The 13,361-nt window shown below is 40.9% G+C and overlaps 2 protein-coding genes across 3 annotated transcripts in view; one reads left to right on the forward strand and one right to left on the reverse strand.

The window, feature by feature from the left end:
• Positions 1 to 6,396, forward strand: part of LOC134822397 (uncharacterized) — a 47,850-nt gene extending 41,454 nt beyond the window's left edge. The window contains exons 2-3 of one of the 2 annotated variants that reach the window (XM_063833435.1): positions 3,267 to 3,287; positions 3,437 to 6,396. In XM_063833435.1, the coding sequence (XP_063689505.1) occupies positions 3,578 to 5,713 (2,136 nt within the window). In that variant the 5' untranslated portion in view covers positions 3,267 to 3,287; positions 3,437 to 3,577 and the 3' untranslated portion in view covers positions 5,714 to 6,396. Of the gene's footprint in view, positions 1 to 3,257; positions 3,288 to 3,436 lie in introns of those variants that run through there. The other variant, XM_063833436.1, reaches the window with a different exon arrangement.
• LOC134822396 (DNA (cytosine-5)-methyltransferase 1-like) overlaps positions 1 to 13,361 on the reverse strand; it is a 62,854-nt gene that overhangs the window by 44,989 nt on the left and 4,504 nt on the right. Inside the window, exon 2 of the mRNA XM_063833434.1 lies at positions 7,379 to 7,546. Within this exon, the coding sequence (XP_063689504.1) occupies positions 7,379 to 7,538 (160 nt within the window). The 5' untranslated portion in view covers positions 7,539 to 7,546. The remainder of the gene's footprint in view (positions 1 to 7,378; positions 7,547 to 13,361) is intronic.

Here is a 13,361-nt window from a genome sequence, read left to right on the forward strand (position 1 = left end):
AGAAGGAGGAGGAGGATGAGGAGGACTGGGGAAGGACTGATGAGGAGGAGGTCTGGGGGAGGAGACTGAGGAGGAGGACTGGGGGGATGACTGATGAGGAGAAGGACTGAAGAGGACTGAGTAGGAATCAGGAGGAGGAGTAAAAGGATGAGGACTAAGGACGAGGAGGACTGAGGACAAGAGCGAGGACGAGGAGGAGGCCGACTTATAATAAGGAGAAGGAGGAGGAGGAGGACTGGGGAAGGACTGATGAGGAGGAGGTCTGGGGGAGGACTGAGGAGGAGGAGGATGACTGAGGAGTAGGACTGGGGGAGGACTCAGGAGGAGGAGGAGGAGGACTAAGGACGAGAACGAGGACGACTATGAAGAGGACTGAGGAGGAGGACTGATGAGGAGGAGAAGGAAGAGGAGAAGAAGGAGGAGGATGAGGACTGGGGAGGAGGAGGATGAGGAGGACTCAGGAGGAGGAGGAGGAATACTTAAGAGGAGGAGAAGGAGGACTGATGAGAAGGAGGAGGAGGACTCAGGAGGAGGACTGGGGACGAGGCCTGAGGAGTGGGAGGAGAACTGGGGGATGACTGAGGAGGAGAAGGACTGAAGAGGACTGAGGAGGAGTCAGGAGGAGGAGTAAAAGGATGAGGAGGACTGAGGAGGGGGAGGAGAACTGGGGGGATTACTGAGGAGGAGAAGGACTGAGGACGAGAGCGAGGACGAGGCCGACTGATAAGAAGGAGAAGGATGAGGAGGACTGGGGAAGGACTGATGAGGAGGAGGTCTGGGGGAGGACTGAGGAGGAGGAGGAGAAGGAGGAAGGAGGACTGAGGAGGAGGAGGAAGACTGAGGAGGAAGAGGAATGGGGGAGGACTGATGAGAAGGAAGATGATTGTGGAGGAGGATGAGGAGGAGGACTCAGGAGGAGGACTCAGGAGGAGGACTGAGGAGGAGGAGGAGGAGGAGAACTAAGGACGAGAACGAGAACGACTATGAAGAGGACTGAGGAGGAGGACTGATGAAGAGGAGAAGGAAGAGGAGAAGGAGGAGGAGGATGGGGACTGGGGAGGAGGAGGATGAGGACTCAGGAGGAGGAGGAGGAATACTTAAGAGGAGGAGAGAGAGGACTGATGAGAAGGAGGAGGAGGACTCAGAGGACTCATGAGGAAGAAGACTTAGGAGGAGAAGAAGGAGGAGGAGGAAGACTCAGGAGGAAGAAGACTTAGGATGAGGAGGAGGAGGACTGAGGAGGAGGACTCAAGCCAATAATAAGCATGTGTAACGATACAAATGTACTTGACTATACATTTAAGGTGCAGTGTACTATAGTGATATTATGGTATGTTTAAAGACCGGACCACAAAATATAACCCGGTACCTAGTGTTGTACTAATACATAATAACAAGTAACAGGGATAAAATCAATGAGCAGAAACAATCGATTTCACAAGAGGCGAAAGCACTCGGGTCTGGGAGTACATGATAACTCCAACTAGTAGTGAGCACAGTGGAAAAACACATAAAACATACTAATGGAATGTCCAATCGGTTCGTTTTCTCATCACAATATATTAGCATACGTATTATGTAGGGGTTCTGGTTGAATTATATCACTTCTGAGAGGTTTTAGAGATCGATTCTGTAAATTTCTCAATTTTCCGATTTTTCCGATTCCGACTTTGGCCTCATCAACCCTCATATCGGAAATCGGGTTGACCCCCCCCCCCCCCCCCCCCCCCCCCCCCCCCCAGTTAAATGGACCAATTTCCAATAAAACATAAAATGGATCACAATATATCCCGAATTTTAATAAAAAAACGATAAAAAGGGAGCGAATTTCAAAATTTTGTGTGGGTTCATCGTTTTTGTTGTTGCACCCCCAGGTTTTATGTATGATACATGATGGTTGAAGAAAATGAAGGCTAAACCATCGAAGTGCCTGTCTATGTCTATGAAGTGTACTGGAGGAAAGTACAATACCTATGATGCAGAGTTTGTACTAAGCGAACAACAGGTGCCGTCCATTATCCAAGCACCAATGAAGTTCCTAGGAATGTACATGTATGTAGATCTTGAGGTAAAGGAAATTCGGTCCATGATCAAGAAGAAGTTAGAGGACCTTTTGGAAACAACGTCTAATGATGAAATCACCGGTCCAATGAAGGCGTGGGTGTATAACCACCTCATCATTAGTAAGATGTCATGGGGGTTTACTGTTTATAACCTACCCATCACATTTGTGAGAGAGCTTGAGGCACTGTGTAACAGATACCTTAAGAAGTGGCTAGGGATTGCGCATCCTTGTACCACCACCGTCCTCTACAGGAGTAGAGACCAGAAAGGATTGCAGCTGAAAAACATCTGCACTGAGTACAAAGTCATCCAACTTATTAAAGGACACCAACTTTGTAACTCAAGTGACCCCTACATCAAAAAAGTGTACTCTAACCATAAGGCTATTGCAGACACACAGAAGATGTGGTCTTATCCCAAAGAGCTGAAAGACCGTCAGCGCCAACTTTACTTCCAAGAGTTAGTTGGAAAACCTGCAGTTGGTACAACTGGCCTCGGGTATGGGACAAGATATGAGGACACATCAGAGAGGAAACTGCTAACCAACATGGTGAGGACCTTTGATGAAGAGACACTTATTTGTTCACTTTTTGACAAAAAGCGGCAAAACCTCTTTCTCACATGGGAAAATACAATGACATTTGACACCACGTGGAATAACTTGATCTATCAACTTAGTCCGGAACTGTTAAAGTTTCATGTCAATGCTATTCATGACACTGCGTCAACACCTAGCAACCTAAAGCTTTGGAATAAAGCCGTTTCAGGAAACTGTAAACTCTGCAGCAAACAAGGGACACTCAATCATATCCTGACGTTCTGCAAGGTTGCACTAAGACAGGGACGTTTCAACTGGCGCCATGATCAGGTCCTACGTGAAATCATGAAGACCGTTTCATCACAGATTGAAGAGTTTAATTCCGACATCGCCAAGGAATCGAAGAGGGCACCGTCGGTCTTTCACAAGGCAGGCAATAAGCGCGAGAAGGTTACCTTAGCTGACCCAACTCATCATAAGACCCAAAGATATTTCTTTTCAGATGCCAACGACTGGAAGATAATATTTGATGAGGATGAGAGACAGAGGAACTTCCCGCAGCACATTGCAGCTACACCACTAAGACCTGATGTAGTGATCTATTCAGATAAAGCAAAGAAGGTTTATCTAATGGTGTTCTAACCAATCTTTCCCCTTTAGCAAGATCACCCTGAACTCTACTGTGGTGAGTAGAGTGTTACACTTTGTAACTGTGCTTAGCTTTTCCTAGTATAGTTTTCAGTTAATCTTTCTAGTAAGATAGGAACTGTTATTGATATTTCTAATTGCATTTATTCTATAATGTATTGCATTACAAATTATATACGTTTTCAGATAGATTGATAACAACCATCGTGATTTCATTGCATACATCAGAGCAATAAACAGTGGTAGCAGCAAGCGCAAGCTCAAACTACAACGACGTCAACTAAAACTCAAACTACATCAACTACAACTACGTCAACTACTGTGAGGATGTCAAAGGACACACCATCATTTGATGGGACTGGTTATAAACGGTACCGCCAGCTTGCTAAGATATGGGCAACTGTATCAACGGTGTCAGAGGAACACAAAGCAATGATACTGATCATGTTTCTCAAAGACAAAGCATTAGACATCGCTCTAACCATAGATGAAGAACTTCTTAAGACCAAGAAGGCTGATGCTGAGCCACCTGAGACTAAAGTCGGTGTTGAGCTACTTATAGCCCAGTTAGATGAGATTTACCTAGAGAGTGATGATACTCTTGGAAAATATGAAAGATTTGAAAATTTAAAAAGAAACTCAGAACAGAGAATGACTGAGTTTATCCTGATTTTCGAGAGTCTAGAACGAGAACTGAAGACAGAAGGAGTGACACTTCCTGAACTGGTGCTGGCCTATAAATTACTAAAAGCTGCCAATCTGTCCAATGCAGATGAGAAGTTAGCTAGAGCCACCTGCACAGCTATGACAATGGAAGATATGAAGAAATCACTCATGAGATTGGCTGATTCCCAACTCAATAAATCCAAAGTAGAAGAATCTGACAGTCTTCCTATTAAAGTGAAAGCAGAGCCATGCTATCTAGCTTTAGACAATAGAAAACTTCCAACAGAAGCTGGTAAAAAAGAGACAACAGACTCAAATACTCTCCCAGAAGAGCAAATAATGTTCAATAGGAACAGAACTGGAAACAATGTTAGAGGAAAACAGAGACCTTTTGGTCAGAGGAATGACAACAGACAGGTTTGCTACGGGTGCTACTCTCCAGGACACTGGATCAGAGACTGCCCTCTTAGAGCTCCTTTCAGACAGCCGATGAACTTCCAAAGGCCGCCTTACCAACAACACACCATGCCTAATAACCAACACTCAGGCTACAGACAAGGACCGCCCAACCCAGCCTATTACAACCAGCAGATTCCTTATTATCTGTCAGACATGATTCCCAACAATGAAGAGTTTTACGGATACAACCAAGAATACTATGAAGAACCTATGCCTACAGTGAAACCCATATTCTTCCAATGGAACGTCCGTCAAGAAGAAGAAGCTGCTTTTCTAGCCGGAGAAACTGTCAATAAAGCTTTGTTAGACTCAGGAGCAAGTAGAACAGTAGCCGGGGAAAACTGGTATTCATGCTTTCTAGATTCTCTAGATGACGAGACAAGAAGCACCGTTAAAGAATTCCCAGCAGAAATCATCTTTAGATTTGGAGTAGGAACCCTAGAATCTTCTAAGAAAGTGATCATCCCAGTCACAATTTGTACCCACAAAATTCGGCTTGAAGTACACATCGTTAACAGTGACATACCTCTTCTATTATCTTTGAAGTCAATGAAGTGCATGGGAGTACAACTTAATTTCGAGACAGACACCATTACCATCCGTGGAGAAGATTACAAGCTAGAGTTGACTAAATCAGGTCACTATGCGATCCCAATCCATGAAGAAAACGTGATGGTTCCAAAACAAGAAGCAGATAAGCAGATGAATAGTAAAGAGAGATCTCAAGCCAGAGCTCAAGAAACAAACTCTGATCATAATTCTACTCTAAGAGACTTCAACATTCCAAATCTTGATCCTGAAGAGATAAGTGCTCAAGTAAAACCTGAGATCCAAACCATTACTAGAACGACAGATCAAGAAGAACCACAGGAAACAACAAACAACCTACCTGGTGGAACTGCAGAGCCTACAATAGTTGAAGTTAAAGACACTCCAGAAACAACTATTGAGAGAACTACTGAAGAAGTGGAACAAACAAAGAAACCTCCAAAGGCAAGGAAACCTATGAAGAAAAATGAAGGCTTGATAACTGCAGTAATTGAAGGAGACACAGTGGTATTCCAAGAACCTGATTCGGATACATGGCACAAAGTTCAGCTTAAGTCTAGAGGAAACACTGTCAACAGCATGAACAAGAACTACTGGAATGTCATTTCAGAAGACGGAAGTTTTTCCGGGGTCAATTTAGACAAAGTAGACTGGCTACTTGAGAAAGACCCTCCTGAACCTCCTCCCATAGCTGAACCCAATGGAAATGAAGAGAGTATCAAGTTTGCCGAGATGATGTCTGAAGAAGTTTTTGTCCTGAGAACAGTGCCAAGCACATACTACAACTAGACTGGTATTTCTGAATGTGTTAAGTTCTACCTATCTTGAGTGTTTCTCTATATTTTTGTCTGGGCAGTCTGTTTAGAGAGAAGTATAGGATTAAGGATGAAAGCATCCTTTGTAAGGACTGAGGATTGAGAAATTAGGCTACAGATATTAAAGGTTTGCAGTTTACTACAAACTGACCTGGACCCAACGGAGTAGGCTCTTGAGACTTGAGAACTCACCATACTTCAGAATGCCTTTTAACATTGTAATGAACAAAATTTTATAACATTTTAATGGACATTGTTAAATTATTAATTTATTCAATATTTAGCTTATTCTTCTAAGTTGTTTTTTTTAACAAGCCTTTTATACTTTTGAATCGATGTTGTTGTTGTTTTAGACTTTTGAATTGATTTATCTATCACAGTTAGTAGTTCCATACCTCTGGGGTTTTAACTTTTATATTTTAGACTTAGATAGGGTGGAGATTGTTCTAACCAATCTTTCCCCTTTAGCAAGATCACCCTGAACTCTACTGTGGTGAGTAGAGTGTTACACTTTGTAACTGTGCTTAGCTTTTCCTAGTATAGTTTTCAGTTAATCTTTCTAGTAAGATAGGAACTGTTATTGATATTTCTAATTGCATTTATTCTATAATGTATTGCATTACAAATTATATACGTTTTCAGATAGATTGATAACAACCATCGTGATTTCATTGCATACATCAGAGCAATAAACAAATGGAGCTGACTTGTGGAAATGAGCAGAACTTTGCTGATCAAGAGAAGCGAAAGATGAAGAGATATCAGCAGCTGACAGAAGTGAGAAGAGATAGAAGCCAACGGATGGGCTTGCAAGCTCCAGACAGTAGAAGTGGGAGCTCGAGGCATTTACAACTATAGCCTCCCAACCTTTATGAACCACCTGAACGTAAACAACAAAGAGAAGAAGAAGGCCTGCATGAAGATCGCTGAGATCAGCCTGAGGGCATCGTATACCATCTATTTGTCCAGAAACAATACCATATGGACAGATGATTGGGAGTTAGTCAAGAGACCAGTAATAGCATAGTAGGAGCGTAGAATGTTTGGGCCCAGAAAAACATGTTTAATACCGCTATGAACCCGTCATAAGCCGGGGACTAATATGAAAGTGATGATGCTGTGTTGTTGAAAGACCTTCAACCAATCAAAGATGTACCTCATCACGCCAAGCAGTTATGCTTGTAGGTGAATATACACTTATAGAGTACAACAACTTTATAACACTCCTTATTTTAATGTTTCTTCGCTGCTAAGTTGAGCTTAGATCTGATTAATTACGAAGATGTGTGATCTTCTATTTATCAAAATGACGATTTGTAAAAAATACGAAAAAATACGAATACGAATTTGAAATTTTAGGGGTGCGTTCGTATTTTTTGTAGTTGGACCCCCCCCCCCCCCCCCCCTATTTGTTTTAAAACACTGAGTGGAGACTCTCACTTCGTCCCCAACTATGAAACTATATTATCGACCTACTCATAAGAGCGAAGAAAGATTACCATTAAAAGCATCAAATAATGGTTAAAACTTAGTTATGCAAATGATTGAAAAGAAATCAATCAAGGATCCTCTAACCATGACATTTAGAATTGCACTCTCTCCTACTTAATAAATATTTTTTACCAGGAATCAAATTTACCTTGAGCCTCTGCTACAATATCTGTTGAAGATGAGGGTATCCCATCAACAACGTTCAGAGATACTTTTATGTCAGTTTCTACATCTTGGGACTTGTTCAATTTACTAACTTTAGCTGGAAACATCTGCCGAAGATCTTTCTGCTTGACATTTTTAACCATTCTTATTGCTAAGGTTCAAAACAAGATGTAGACTTATAATCAAATTAACACAACAAATTTCATGGTACAATAAATAATTTAAAGAATCAATCAATCTTAATTTATAACGAATTGTCTGGTCAAGTACCCTTGACCTCTATTTAGGGTAGCAGACTCTGTGCTTAGAACTATATGAACAGAAAAAAGATATCAGGTGTGATTAACTACGTATATATTTTTAATTGAAAAATTTCATGTTTCATTGACTGGCCAATGAACTTAACCAAAGCTTGCGTCCCCAGATGTCTGATGTACGGATAGCCAGGAACTTGCTAAAGTGCCAATAATCGATAATACCACTTGAAAACCTCTAATCCTGCCCTCTTCTAATTCGGCTGATACTAACGGCTGGATCAGGCAGAGGCGGCTATTGAGGGCGTCCAGGTGTCAGTGGACGCCTTTAAATTATTATCTGGTGGCTGGTGCTTAAAATAGAAATAGTAATTAGTAATAGTGTTAGGAAATAACAAATCGCAATATAAAGGTCTTCGTTTACTATCATACGTTTTAATGTAAGCGCACGCATGATCTTCGTGAAATTTTGTGTTGTAGGGAGTCCAATCCTACCTCTGGACTACTCAGCCGCGCAGTTTTAACACATAGTTAATTGTAAACATTACAAAGCACATCGTGCGCATCCCACTACAGGTAATCTATTATGATTTGCCTCGATTTGGGGGTCCAGGACCCTTTGAACTATTGACTGTTGTGATACTGCGCGGCTGAGATCGTACACGTGTGGTGTCCTGTTTCACCCATGTTATAAGTTTTTGTTTTGCTGTCGCCTGTAAAGTGTTACACATTACATTTACAAGGCCCTGTGTGTAATGTAATCGGTAGTTTGGAGGGATCAGCTTGAGCCGGCTCCCAAGCCCCCCTCCCCCCAGTCCATCGATTGGACCCCCAACAAAACTGCCAGCCAGCTCCCACAAGCCGCCTCTGGGATCAGGGCCTTGTCCAGGTACAGTCTGGTCTTCTCATCTCTCCTCATGTCAATATACCCTGATAACAATTTGTAATTCATAATTGCTCCTTACTAAACCCTGGACCAAATTTATCAATTTACCATAGTTTACTAAATACCCAAGATCAGAAACACTGCCACTTTTTTAGCCGTGTCTGTTAAACATTAAATGAGACATGGCTGAAAATTCTATTCTCGGTAATGAGCAGTGGCGTAATGTTGCCTGTTGCCCCCCCCCCCCCGCTGAAAAAGCGCCCCGGCCCCTCCCCTTTTGGCGCCCCTACCTAAAATTGACCAAATTAGATGATTTTAGAGGATACGCCGGTAAAATCTCTAAAAAAGTGTGTTTCTAGAGCAACTACGGTTTTGCTAGCACCATAGTTAAGTTTTTCGAAATTGTCCCACAGTCAAACGACGATTTGGTGCCCCCCTAAGATAACCAACGAATTACTGGTATTTTCAACTTCGCACCAAGCTCCTTCTTGTGCCAGAGAAACTAGACCAAATCAGAGTGACTCAGTGCCTACACTATATCTTGGTGCTGTTCTAGCTCATTATCTTTAGTTATCATCCTCTCTATATTCGGCATTTCGAATTTTGAAATGGTCATGGTGTAAATTAGCGCACGGCCAGTGCACCTTAGCGAAACAAAACTTAGCGAGACAAACATTTTCATACTAGACTGATATTTTTAAAGTTACAAAAATAATATTTTCAAAATGTTTTGTCTAAAAAACAATTGATTTTTCAAATGTTAAGGTATCAACAGTTGTGTTTGGCTTGCTCTTATTTACTGGGCCGCGCTCAGCCTGTCATTCCGCCGAATCTCTATGAGCCCTAACCAGAGCCCTTCCCAGCAAACCCTTTAGGGCCTGTCGTGATATCATGGATCGCTTAGGTTCCACCAGGATCTGGTAGTCCTCATAATTCTGCGGCCTCTATGTGTCGTCATCTCGCACAACTCTTTAAGAATCTTGTGGATTTGGCATGTGAAAATTTGCAGCCTTCCAGACATTGATTGGGTTAACGAGGTGTCGTACGTCACCTCAAGATCGGGTGACAGGGGGCTGACCAGGCCAGAACCCAATTGATTGGGCCTGAGGTCACGTGATTATGAGCCTAAGGTCACGTGACTATGACGTCACCAGACCTTCCTCTCCGTTTCCCGCTCATTGGACCAGGTGAGCTTGCATGCATGTGAATGTGGGTGTAAGTATAGCTGTACTGTAGTTTATACCTAATTAAACCCCTATAGAAACCGACAATTTATTTTCTGGCAGAAAGCTAGAAATTTACCAAAATATCTTCATTGTTTTAAATTTATTTTGATGACCATTCCTGACCTAAAATCGCACGAGAAATCGATTAAACTTGGTTTCAGAACTCAACAATGCTTCCTTATGCCTCAAAATCCATGTTTTATCGATACAATCAACATATCGATCCTGTAGTTCAACTTATTACTTAAAGGGTTCAAGTATAGTTACGCGGTAGACAAACTAAAACAAAATTGTAGGTTTATAACCTACCAGGACGTGTGCCGAGTTAAGCTCGAGTCGAAGGTAATATTTGGAACAAATATTTTACGAGTATCACCCGTTAAATAAACTTATATGTATAAAAACCTTGTGTTATGTGGCAGTTGTATTGCAATTTGTGCAATTTCAGTTGGGCAGCTTTTTTAAAGTGTCTGGTATTTCAATTTTCGTAAACCTACTACCTGGGAATGTAATGAAATAAAAAGGTGACCATCTTTGGTTATTACTAGCACTTTGCAAATCCAGCAGATCTACTTTCGTAAAATATTTTGTTAACGATTTCTAATATAATTCAAGTTGCGCTGGTGAGGCTAAATGCTAAAAGTGAGTCGGCGATTGGTACAGTATAAATGGAAAAGACAACTACTTTTTATATTTATATAATGTTTTATTTTATAAGGTTATTTGTGAATTTATTCGAGAAATAATCTGGAAGTATTATCGGCATCTTTTCACACATATATATTATATGACTACGAGCACATACACAGTGGCCAATAAGCTGTACACAGCAGGGTTTTAGCGTAATAATCGATCTTTTAGAATGTTCTAGTATGAGTGTAGAATAGCCATAAGAGCTGAGTGTAAGATTAGGTAGGATTAGTGTATAGCTTTTAGATGGTTTTGCGGAGTAAGACACGCGTTAGTAGGGTGCATTAGTTAACAATGTGTGGCCAATTGCAACAGCTTATTCTACTGATAGAATATATCGACCAATGGCAGCAGTTTTAATTAAGATTACGCTAAAAAAGGCTGCTAAATTACGCAAGAAATGCAAGCATTATTTTAATCGTTACATTTTCAATTCGTTACAATTTTCCATTCAAAAATGAAGTTTTCCTCTCTTATTGGAGAGCCACTTGAGTTACCTCAAACGATTCCTTCGACTAGGAGAGTGCTTCAGTTATTACTTCTTAGAAGTGACCAGCAACCGAAGGTACAGATTAACAGAATTCTGACCTTGGTGGCTGAGGAACTTGTTCAATTTTATGCTCACCCAAGGTTTTTCTAAGTTTATCATACGTGATGACTTTTGATAATTAAACAATGTACAATTAATACTAATTTACGGTTGAAGACCTTTGTGTTGATATAAAAGGAGATTGGGGCTCGGCCCGACCTGTCGACTGTTTAATATTAAATTCCATCTCGATTACCAATATTATGATTAACTCTTGTTAACTTTCAGGAATCGGACAATTCAACGGGTCTATGGGCAAGGCCATCGGGAAACCGGTGTGGGAGCGACCAATAACAACATTTCAGAGAATTCCGTGCACCGGTTTCCCGAGGCTCCCTGACACCGTTCTCGCAACAATGAGCGAGGACAGGAAGCATTTATACAAACTCTGTATATCCTGCATGGACGGTACGAATGTTATGACATAAATGATAAAATCATATTCATAATCACAATTACAATAAACATTTATATTTTTGAGGGACCTGTGATTGAAATTCAGTCTTTCTTTAACTTCTAAAGAATTTTTTCGTTTCATTAGGATACGCTGATCCAGCATCGGCTGGTAACAAGATTGGGCCGTTGTGTCACGCAAGGTGGCTGACGATGGCATCGAGAATACTCCGCTATCACATGTCCACCCCCGAACCTAGCCACCAACATAAGATCGAGGTGCTGGCTAGGTACATAATAGAAGTGTACTACAGGGTAATTGAATTTAAACTTCAACAATAGATTAAGAACCTTGACTTTAAAGTCTTTATTTGTGAGGAATTATATTGATATGCTAAACTTCTAAAATTCTTCATTTCTTACTTGAATATGTAATATTAAAAATGCTTTGTTTTTCTGTACTTCTGGTTATCTATATTATTATGGTTAAAGATGCATTAATGATTATGATATCAGGTTCATGCGGATGTGAAGTTACAGCCTGGTTTGGAGCATGGTGCTGTGCACCTGTTCAAACATCTGCAATACGCCACTGAGATACAACTGACCCGGAAGGAGCGTGAAGTTGTTTATGCCCGGATCAGCCATAACAGCTATTTCGGACACCCTGAATCAGTCATTCTCGCTAAACTAGGTATTTATTTAACACCATAACACAGCCTTTAAATGATGTCTCATAATGTGTCCTACGTAGCACTTTATCAGTTTAAGTAATTGGGATATATTATCCATTTCTATAAAATCTTTTAAATTTGATTGAATGATGAATTTCAGCCGATGATGAACAAGATGTGCGGAGGGAGGGTGTGGCCGATTGTCTGAAAATCCTTGACTGGGAGGAGATTGTGCCACCCTCCCGACGTGTGAGGGTTTTTTACAAGCCAGATTTGGACATGACCGCAAGGAAGTTCACTGAGCTCCCCATCTACAAGGAGGATTCTTGTGGATGGTGGTTTAAAACGGGAGTCGGTAATAATAAGCAGTTACATCACTGCTTATAATGTGATAACATTATTTTCACAACTTACAGGTCGCTGAGATGTTGCTAATTATTTTAAATTGGTCAAATAAGCTCAGTAAAGCTCACACTCACACAAAACTTGCCACAAATGGTTGACTACTTGTTATTGACATTCTGTAAAATTTTGAAGCAAAAATATTTATCAGAACATAAGTTATACCACTTTCTGTTTTTAAAATAATTAGCAACATCTCAGCGACTAAGGATGGACCAGGGAGATAACAATAGTTACATCCCTCCTATTTACCTGTTAATCACAGCCTAAATGTAGTACCAGGGAGATAACAATAGTTATCTCCCTCCCAGTTATTGCACCCCTATTTAATGCATTATATTAGCGTAAACAAGAGTGAGATAACAACTTTTACATTATGGACAGTTACACACTGATCATGAGAGAATTATTATTATCAAAGATACTTTTTTCCATAATATGTGTCATATGTTAACGATCAGCTTAATCAATCATTCATTCGACATATTATTATACTACTACTAGAACTAACGTGTTCGAGTTAGGTTATAGTTTCTTCAGGCTCAGTACATGATGTAAATAAAAAATAACACAATTATCCTCAGCAAAGAAGGAGTATGCTCGGGTAACCCTACCCCCCTTGCTACGTGGTCTGACGAGAGCCGCTATTATATCATTTATAAGAATGCCTCTCAAAACAGCATTTGTTAACAACAACCAAGCTGTTGAGAGGCAAGTGGCGCTTATATCAACCTGTGGTAAGAAGGTGGTAGGGGAGGATAGGAAATCTGGGCAACAAATTGCTGTCGCAGAGCACAGACAGCAAACGAAAAAGCAGAAGAAGTGAAGGTACAATAAATCAGATATATTGTA

Source organism: Bolinopsis microptera, chromosome 10, assembly GCF_026151205.1.
Source record: "Bolinopsis microptera isolate Bmic1 chromosome 10, MBARI_Bmic_1.0, whole genome shotgun sequence".
NCBI classification, from domain to species: Eukaryota; Metazoa; Ctenophora; class Tentaculata; order Lobata; family Bolinopsidae; genus Bolinopsis; species Bolinopsis microptera.